This window comes from Bison bison, unplaced genomic scaffold (assembly GCF_000754665.1).
Source record: "Bison bison bison isolate TAMUID 2011002044 unplaced genomic scaffold, Bison_UMD1.0 scf7180017864037, whole genome shotgun sequence".
NCBI lineage: Eukaryota > Metazoa > Chordata > Mammalia > Artiodactyla > Bovidae > Bison > Bison bison.
In genome coordinates, this window is record NW_011494609.1 from 9,289,056 (window position 1) to 9,299,185 (window position 10,130).

At 55.3% G+C, this 10,130-nt stretch overlaps 1 protein-coding gene across 1 annotated transcript in view; it reads left to right on the plus strand.

Moving 5' to 3' along the window:
• The window catches only part of PRDM15 (PR domain containing 15), a 53,016-nt gene that overhangs the window by 30,000 nt on the left and 12,886 nt on the right, over nucleotides 1–10,130 (plus strand). The window contains 7 exon segments of the mRNA XM_010834938.1: nucleotides 325–492; nucleotides 3,257–3,354; nucleotides 5,489–5,620; nucleotides 6,322–6,456; nucleotides 7,141–7,304; nucleotides 8,113–8,192; nucleotides 8,502–8,621. Coding sequence (XP_010833240.1) covers nucleotides 325–492; nucleotides 3,257–3,354; nucleotides 5,489–5,620; nucleotides 6,322–6,456; nucleotides 7,141–7,304; nucleotides 8,113–8,192; nucleotides 8,502–8,621 — 897 coding nt within the window.

Sequence of the window (10,130 nt, forward strand, 5' to 3'; positions counted from 1 at the left end):
CTTGTCCGAAGTGGGTGTGGGGAAAGCAGGGGTGAGGGCTGCGGTCAGGTTAGGGGGTGAGGGCCCAGGCCTTTTGCCTCACTAGGAATCCCCAGATGCTATAGATGTGTGTCCTGGGGGTGAGGGGATGGGCTGGGCAGTAGCTCTGTCCGCTCTGCACATGCCTCAGGCCTGGCCGGGCAGGGTGTTTTCTCAGTTCAGATGGTGGCGGCAGTGCCTTTTCCTGACTCTGCCCTTCCCCTCGGCCTCATTGCCAGCCCCAGGGGAACGAGCGCTCAGTGTCACGCACCTAAAAGCCGCTTCCTTTCCCAACCTCTTCGACAGACGACAAGACGTTCCAGTGTGAGATGTGCTTCCGGTTCTTCTCCACCAACAGCAACCTCTCCAAGCACAAGAAGAAGCACGGGGACAAGAAGTTCGCCTGTGAGGTCTGCAACAAGATGTTCTACCGCAAGGACGTCATGCTCGACCACCAGAGGCGGCACCTGGAAGGTGAGCGCACCTGTGGGCTTGGGTGATGCCGCCCCGCCCCCGTGGGTGCCTGCTGTAAGGCGCTGCCTCACAGGAACTGGCACAGCCTCGGGTCCTGCGGGGAATGGTCGCGTCACGTGTCAGTGGGAACCGGAGCCGTCCCGAACACTCCACGGGGCGCTGAACATTCCACGGGGCGTGGGGAGGATATCAGGGGAACTGGACTCTTTGAGGGACTGAATGTCCTCAGTCACCCAAAACAGTTTTTCCAAGGAGTTTAATATTGAGGAAATGCTTCCGATATAAGTAGGGAAAAGATGGGGTATGAAGTGCCACATGGGGTGTGCTTGCAGCCATGTGGGTGCAGCAGAGCCGTGCAGGAGGATGCTGTTGGGGCCACGAGTGACTCCCCCTCTTCCCCTTCTGTCTGTCGAGGGCCCTGATGACCCTTGCCAAGTCTGGCGGGCCTGGGGCTGCCCTTCATGTGGTGGGTTCACGAGAGGCCAGCACAAGACAAAGTGGACTTAAGTGGGGTCAGTATTGGGGTGGGACGTGGCAGGGCAACTGAGGGAAGGAGTAAGACAGGAAGTGAGGTGTGTGTGCCGGGGGCCCGGCAGGGCAGACCCGACGGGAAGGCCAGGGCACCAAAGAGAAGAAGGAGACCTGGGCCCCTGGGCCACAGGTGTGTCCTGAGCACGCACCTCACCTGAGGTTTTCTCCAAGAACCTGCTCTGACAGACCCTCTTTTTAAGTGGCACTTCAGCTTTAGTGGCTCAGATGTGAAGAATCCACCCACGATGCAGGAGACCCAAGTTTGATCCCTGTTTTGGGAAGATCCATTGGCAACTCACTCCAGTGTTCTTGCCTGGAGAATCCCCATGGACAGAGGAGCCTGGTGGGCTACAGTCCATGGGACACAGAGAGTGGGACATGACTGACTGCCTAAGCACAGCACAATCCTTATTCTGCAGGCCATTGCTCTCTTGCCAACTGGCCTCTGTAAGCAGCACTCACTGAGCAGAGCACCTTCTTATTAAAAAAAAAGTCACTTTACAAAGAATTACGAATGGAGTATATATGCCTGTTGAGGAAAAAGGTCAGATAACAAACTCGTACGTGAAGTCTGACTACTGCACACAGCTGTGTATGTACGTGTGTCATCGTGGCTTTTAATACATGCCTGATCACGTCCTGCCTCACGTTTGCATCCTGCCTTTTTACCTGGCCCTTCTCCACCTGGTTCATAAGCTCCACCACTCCCTCTGTGATCTGGGGCTGCTCCAAGGGCCTGGTGTCCACTTTGTGAGTAGGTGGCCTTGGGCACACCCCTGGGCCTGTCTCCTCACCATCTGCGGTGGGGATAACCACTGAGCTGACCTGCTGGCCTGGTTGAACTGGACCCTGATTATCAAGCCCCAGGTGGGCCCCTAAGAGCTGCCATTACCTGGAGAAGTCAGGTGTTTCCTGATTGACACATGTGTGGGTTGCTTTATACAACTTTTTTTTTTTTTCCCGGACGAGCCCCCAAGATGAAAGGTTGTTGTTGAATCACGCAAATACACCGGGATTCTTGGCCCCCGGAGGAGAAGAATTCAATCTGGGGCCAGAGACGAGGCTTGATCGCTCGGAGCTTTTGTGTAATAAAGTTTTATTAAAGTATAAAGGAGATAGAGAAAGCTTCTGACATAGGCATCAGAAGGGGGTAGAAAGAGTACCCCGCTTTATACAACTTTTATCTCACAATGTTTTACAGCTGACACAGCTCAAATCATTTTCCTTGGGAATGAGCGAATACTCTGTGGCTGTTCATGGCCTTCCCTTCTATATAGAAGCGTAAACCACACCAGCTGCACACCTGCATGCTTTACTGCTGGGAGCTGTTTGTCTCCAGGTCACCTTGCCAGCCATGTTTGAGCCTGGCTCTGTGTTCACATGGTTTATGCAAGAATGCCCCAGAAAGACAGGTCAGTGGTTAGTAAGAGACCCTGAGAAGGAACTTCTTGTTTGTATCCCAAAATTCCTTGTTTCCTGAGAACTTCTCAGTCTGTTTTGACCCCAGTTATGAACACTTGGGCTTCCCAGCTAGTGCTGGTGGTAAAGAACCTGCCTGCTAATGCAGGAGGTGTAAGAGGCCAGGGTTTGATCCCTCAGTGCGGAAGATTCCTTGGAGGACAGCATGGCAACGCACTCCAGTATTTTTACCTGGAGAATCCCATGGACAGGGGATCCTGGCAGGCTGCAGTCCATGGGGTTGAAGAGTCAGACATTGAAGTGACTGAGCACGCACACATGAACACTTATGCCTTAATTTTTTTTTTTTTTTAGTCTTACTGTTTACCTTGATCCTGATTGGGCTGATTTAATGTTAAGTATGAATATTACTATCTTTTTAATAAGTATTCCTGCCTACTCTCAGCTGTCTCAAAGAATCCCACCGTTGTCTTGAGCCTTTAGGTTGAGCACAAATGCCTTCCTTACGGTAACGCATTCTGACTCTTCTGCGTTGTAAAACTCGCTGCCCTTGGATTTGCAAGTGTCAGGTGCGGCAGGCGGTAAGGAGCTTGTGGCGTGGGCTCCTGCCCCGTCGCCCGGGCTCCGTCTCCGAGCGGCAGGTGGCGCTAGTGCATCACAGACAAGAGACCCTGCTGGCTCCTTGGACCCACCCGTGGGCAGCCCTGACCTCTGCTGGCTGGGCGAGCCCCTGGCAGATGGCGGACGTCGGAAGGGACCAGGGCTCCCGCGTGTGGTGCGCACTGACTCTGACTCTCGCGGGCGGGGGTTTCAGGAGTGCGGCGGGTGAAGAGGGAAGACGTGGAGGCCGGCGGCGGTGAGAACCTGGTGCGCTACAGGAAGGAGCCGTCTGGATGCCCGGTGTGCGGCAAGGTAACACGAGTCGGTGCGGTACCCAGGACCCAGCTCACCTTTTTCTATGGGAAACCTGAGAGCTCTACCCACTGCACGCGTGGACGGGGTTGGGGGAGAAGGTTTAGGGTCGAGTGGATACTCGGGTGTCCTGAGCCACGGGGTCCCGTTACTCGGTGCTCCGGTCATCTGCTCTCTTGCTGTCGAGGTGGATCTCCAGTGAAGGAGCTCAGCCTTGTCTCCGCTCAGCTAGGATTTTCCGCCGATGCCGCCAAAGTGCGCATGCTCCATCTCCAGTGCCCGGAGCCGGGCGCGTGTGGTGGAGGGGGCTGGACGTTCTAGGTTTACATCTTGGTCAGTTGTGATCCTCCCGCACTATTTCCAAGTGAGACACTGACCCAGCCACGGCCACACACGCCATGCATGTCCATGGATGCTTGTGCCCCAAGTAAGCAAATCAATGCTGGGCTGTCTGAGCTGGCCGTCAGAGAGGCCCGACTGCTCGGCAGACCCTAAACTTCCAGAGTGCACCGACTATCTGAATAGCCCCAGGCCACGTCCAGGAGGGGCATTGATCAGCCCTGCGTGGGGAGCCCTGTCCAAGTGCTGCCGTCCAGCCCACGTCAGCTTACACGGGAAATGGTGGTGGTCTTTGTGCATGTGCCCGCTGCAGTTGCTCCATTCTTAGACTTGCCTCCCACCACTCGGGAGGCCCAGGCTCTCAGTCCCACAAGCCCACGGGAGCCACGTGGCCCTGGAGCATCGGTGCACCCTCAACAGACACCAGGTCCAGACGATGGAAAAGTGAAACCCCAGGCCACTGGCCAGCTGTGATTTGGCCTAGCCTGCTGGCAGGTGGCCACATTGCCAGATCTTTTGACCTTTTCAAGAGAAAACGGAAATCCATGTTTTTATGGGAAATTTCCTGATTTTTTTTTTTTCCAAACCACAAAGCAAACAGGTCAGCTGGGTTGTGTGGCCCGTGGACCCACAGTGCAGGCCCTGACTTAGTGTGGGTTTAGGGGCTGGAGTGGCAGGGGGAGCAGGTGCCGCAGAATGCACACCTGAGCCCAGGTGGCCAGGCAGGGGTGGATGAGGCTGCCCTGTGTCCACGGATCCTGCTCATCCTGCCTGCCGACCACTGGCTCTGAGGAGTGACAACACCATGTCCCTCCTGGGTTCTTGGAATACCCTGTGCGTGAACCAGCCAGCTATGTGACTCACACTCAGACACGTTTTATTCTGTGAGATGTTCACTGGATGCTCACAGAGGGATGCCGGCAACAAAGGAACCTGAATGTCTCCAGGACTGACTTCTTCACTGCCTCCAGCTATACCTGTCTCCAGCCCTGTCTGCTTGGAGAAGACAGGTGCTGGGGGACACCCAGGGCCTCTGTCCCTCCCCAGAGGTGCCCGTCTTCCTGCTCTGCTGACTTGACTTGCGGCCCGGCCTCCCTGGGCTGTGGTCTCAGGGCTGTCGGCCCCAAGTCACCTGCAGATCTTGAACAGAAATGTCCCTCAAGAACATTTGCCTCTGTTCCTTGTGAACCTTTTTCCCTTTCATTCAGGTTTTGGTCTCTTTCTGAGAACAGTGCTAAGGAGACCTGCTCCTCTGGTTACTTGACCATTAGGGGGAAAGCCATGTGGCCAGAGACTTTAGATCAGTGGGGTCATGGGGGTGGTCTCTGCAGGCACATCTGGATTAGTATTGATTGGGTGAATGGCTGAGTCCCCACACTTATCACTTTAGACACGAAATACAGAGAAATTGAGGGAGGTGATAATAATTATGCATGAAATAGGGAACACAAACTGTAACTCTGATACCCACTTTGAGAAAACTGCAGCTGTTTGTGTGACTTACTCTTCTTGGTAGGCCCCATTCCAGTGAAATATTTGAGTAAAATTGTGAGCAGAGTAGTGTATGGTGAAGACTAAAGAACGGTTAGTTCTGTATTACAATGTAAGCACCAGTTTAAATGGTTAAACGATCATGATTGCAGTACCACGGGATTATTTCTCTCGAACACTGAGGATTTGTGGCAACTTATATTTTGGGACGAAACTACCGCATTTTTGTGCCCGATTATGTTCTCTCAGTGAGGCCCTACATGCGTGGTAACAGGCATCTCCACCCCCGCTCTCCTGCCCGCAGGTGTTCTCCTGCAGGAGCAACATGAACAAGCACCTGCTGACCCACGGCGACAAGAAGTACACCTGTGAGATCTGCGGGCGCAAGTTCTTCCGTGTGGACGTGCTCAGGGACCACATCCACGTCCACTTCAAGGTGAGTCAGGCGCCTGGCGCGCGGGGGCGGGGCCAGCCCGCGGGGCGCGCGGGGGCGGGGCCAGCCCTCTGGGTCCGAGGGATATTTTTGCTGCTCTCCAGGTGAGCTCTCTTGAGTGCTGCATTTCACGCCCACCTAAAGGGCTCACATTAAAAACCCTCCATATGGGGAGGGAGGAGGGTTCAGGATAGGGAACACATGCATACCGTGGCGGATTCATTTTGATATTTGGCAAAACTAATACAATTATGTAAAGTTTAAAAATAAAAAAAACAAAAAACAAAAACCCTCCATGCTAGATACCTCCTGGGAGAAGGCCAAGGATCAGGCCAGGGGCTTTTGCTTCCCTCCCTACCTTTGAGGAACGTGAGATGAGAGCTTGCCAGTGTGCAGGGTAGTGAGGATTTGGGTTCGCTCTCGGGGGAGAAGTGCTGATCCGGGAAAAAGGAAAGAGTGGTAGGTGCCCAAGTGAGGATGGAGAACACGCCCTCCAGGCGTCGTCCGTCTCAGGGACTGTTCCTGGGAGCTCCAGCCCTGGCATGCAGAGTCATGTGAACGCAAGCAGGACCTGATGGCACCATCGTCAGGGGGTGGGGTGTTCCAGGTGACCCGAGGACACAGTTTCTGCACCTAGTGTACAGGCCACCGGTTAATGCTTCTGCCAAGCACGTTAGAAGCAGAACACGGTGATTGTCTTGCAGGACATCGCGCTGATGGATGACCACCAGAGAGAGGAGTTTATTGGCAAGATTGGGATCTCCTCAGAAGAAAATGATGACCATTCAGACGAGAGTGCAGACTCAGAGCCTCACAAGTACAGCTGCAAAAGGTGTCAGGTAAGCGGACCATGGCTGCTGAGTGCATGGGGTAGCGGGGCTGCTGGCCCACAGAGGCTCAGGCTTGGGTGGGGCCCTCACAGAAGTCCTGGAGGGTGCCCCAGGGCTCGTCGCTTCTCCGGGATGATGGTTGTGGGTCTTATCACCATCACAGGGACCACCGTCTCAGAACCAGTCTGGTCCACACGGTGCCTGTGTGGCTGACCAGCGTGGACCTGTGCGCCGGGGCTTCTCTCCTTGGCCGTGCCCTTGCACACAGCAGAGGGCCTTGCTTAGCAGCTGGGGGGGCAGGGGGAGGTTTCCATATTCAGCAATTGGTAGACCCTGTGGTTTCACAAAGTAGGTCCCTGTGTGCTGGGCACCCGCACCAGGCCCTGCACTTGTCAGGACCTTTGGGCGTGGGGGAAAGATGGGGTCGGTTGAGTGCAGAGGAGAGGAGTTCTAGAAGCTGCCTTGGGTGGGGGACGGGACCTGCTGTGAGAGTTACAGGAGGACCTGGGGTCCGCCTGTTAACGGCCCCCCTGCTTCATAGTTTTGCCGGGTACTGGCCCTGCACCTTAGAGTTCCTCTCTGCTGCGTGGAGGCGGGTTCTCCCCCTGTGCCCCGGGCGCCTGCGCGGAGGCGGCGCATCGTTAGCCGCGGGGATGGGCTGCGTGCGCAGGTGAACAGCGTGTGCGTCCGCAGCTCACCTTCGGCCGCGGGAAGGAGTACCTGAAGCACATCATGGAGGCGCACAAGGAGAAGGGCTACGGCTGCAGCATCTGCCACCGGCGCTTCGCCCTAAAGGCCACCTACCACGCCCACATGGTCATCCACCGCGAGAACCTGCCCGACCCCAACGTGCAGAAGTGAGGATCCCGGGACTCCAGGGTGGTGCGGAGAGAGGGCTGGCTTCCCGCAGAGGGGTGGTGAGCACGGAGCAACCTGTCTCCTTGGAGAGCCCTGGGCCGGCCTGGGGGATGCGCTGGCCTTGCTCCTTGCTTGGTCATCAGCTCGCACAGTCTCTGGGACCCACAGCAGTGGGCGGCAGTGCAGACCTGCCTACATAGGACCGGAGACCCTTTTCCCCAGAGTAATTAGGTTTTGTGAACATCAGCTCCCCCATCTGGCTGCAGCCAGTAGTCAGTACTGCGTGTCTGGGTGAGTCAGGCTACAGCCTTGTTTAGAGCCGAGTCCTCCGCTGGGGCCGCGACCCGGAGGCCTGAACAACAGTGACATGTTATGTCGATGCTGAGGCCGAGCTCTGGGTCCCCCTGTGGCCATGGGAGAGTGTCAGCCCCAGCTCTCTCCTTGGCGCCAGGGTGTGTCTTCACGGCCTTCCCTCTGCGCGTGTCTCTGTGTCCCTGCTTGAAAGAACACCAGTTACTGGGTTAGGGCCCGTCCAGTGACCTCATCTTTAATTTGAGGACCTCTGCAGAGACACCCCCCCCCCACCATCTCCAGGCTCAGCCACGTTCTGAGGTGCAGAGTCAGGATGCCAGCATCTGAACTTCGAGGGGGACAACTCAGCCCAGATGGAGGCTAAAGTCTCGGGCCCCTTGTCACCCCCATAGCACCTTTTTTACCCCACTTGCTGATAAAGGCGCTTATGCAAGTGCACTCCGTGTGCCGGTCGGCCGAGGCTGTGTGCCGTCCTGAGCCTGTGTCTGCTTTCAGGTACATCCACCCCTGTGAGATCTGCGGGCGGATCTTCAACAGCATCGGGAACCTGGAGCGGCACAAACTAATCCACACAGGTAGCCGGGCCTGGGAGGATGCAGCGCCAGGCCCCTCTGCGTGCTTCCTGCCCTGGGGGGTCGTCATCATCTCCCGGCTGGTCCTTCTCCATCCATACTTGCTACTCCTCCCAACTCAGCCCCTCCTTGTCCAGTCCCCCTCTGGGTCCTTGCAGAGACCAAGGAAGGAGGGTTCAGTGGTCAGGGCTCCAGCTGCAAGGGGTGGGTTGGGTTGGGCCAGGGGATGTGCTTCTTCCGGGTGCTGCCCTCGTGCAGTGACCCTGGGTCAGGATTCCCTGCGGTGACAGCCTGCCCTGTGTTTGCTCGTAGGTGTGAAAAGTCATGCCTGTGAGCAGTGTGGGAAGTCCTTTGCCAGGAAGGACATGCTGAAGGAGCACATGCGTGTCCATGACAACATCCGGGAGTACCTGTGTGCGGAGTGTGGGAAAGGTGAGGGCAGGTGGGGGCCTGGCCGTCATCCAGAAGGGGCAGCAGGCCGAGTGGCTGGTGGGGGGCGTCGCCCAGACCTGAGTCATCTACCAGAAAAGAAGACCCAGAGTATTTAACCGTGGGTCAAAAAGAAAAGTCGGTCAAAGGCAGGGGATAAAACCAAGGCATAGGTAAGCTGTTTTAAGAGCAGGGAGACGGTGCAGCGTGGCTGTGTGATGTATAGAGCGCCCTCAGAATCACCGTGTGTGATGTACAGAGCGCCCTCAGAATCACCGTGTGTGATGTACAGAGTGCCCTCAGAATCACCGTGTGGTCTCAGTGGAGGTGCAGACCCCTCAGCTGCTTCCAGGGACCAGCTGTGTGTCGACACTGACTTTCTGTGGCCGGTGATGACAATGACCTTTATTTTAATCAGGTGAAATTAGTTAAATGAACCTGTTAGTAAAATAGCTCATATCACTAAGTATAATCAGATAGAAAGAGATAATCTCAGTCCATGGTAAAATTTTAACCCATTTCTGTTTAAAAAGAAACCAAAACTGTGAGGAAGGCTTGGAGCTGTGGATCTTTGGTTCCAAGTGGCTGCCAGTGCTGTGTGTGTGGAAGAGTGGCAGGGCCACCCTCCTTCAGATACAGGACAGATCAAGTCTGTCTTGATTTAAAAGTTTGTCTTGATGCCGTTAGCATTTTTTAAAAATTTACTATTTCATGAAGTTTTTATTTTTCCTTGATTTTTAAAATTAAACAGGAAGGTATAAAGCAAACACAAATGTCCCATAATTCTACTCACTGGATCAACTGCTAATTAGCCTCATAAAATAAGATTACGTGTAGAAGACTTAAAGAGTTAACCAGAGAAGAGCAGAAAGTGAGAAGTTCCTCACCCCGGGCAGCTCCAGTCCCCCTCCCCAGAGGCAAGAGTTTCTTGTCTGTTCTCCAGAGTAACCCTGTGCAGAAGTGCAGATTGTTCTATTGAAAAGTAACACAAGAACCTAACCAAAAAATATTTATTTTTAAACAACACAAATGGTTATACAAAATAGTTTTTCCTGCCTCAGGCCCTAGTTACGTGCTTCAAAAGCAGCATGTAAGTGTTGCACACGGACATTTCTAGAAGTTTCTACCCGTGTCTTAGCCCTGGCCATGCTGGGTGGAAGTCCACCCCCAGCCCCAGCCCCATCTTTGCCACAGCTCTTCCAGCCCCATTCCCACCGCTCTGGAGCTGTGGAGAGGTGGGGAGGGCTGGAGGGGACAGGTCTGGTGGGCCCTGCCCCCAGGTGGGCAGGGACAACCACACCTGAGTCCTGAGTGCTGCTCAGTGGGCCTGGCCGGATGGGGAGGGGTGCCCAGGGCAGGTACTGGGGCCTGTTCTCACATCTTGTGTGGCATACCTTTCCTCAGGGTGGGCATGGGCGCTGTGGGTGGGCATGGGCACTTGGGGTGGAGTGGCAGTGGGGCATGGGCACTCGGGGTGAGTGGGGGTGGGGCATGGGCACTCGGGGTGAGTGG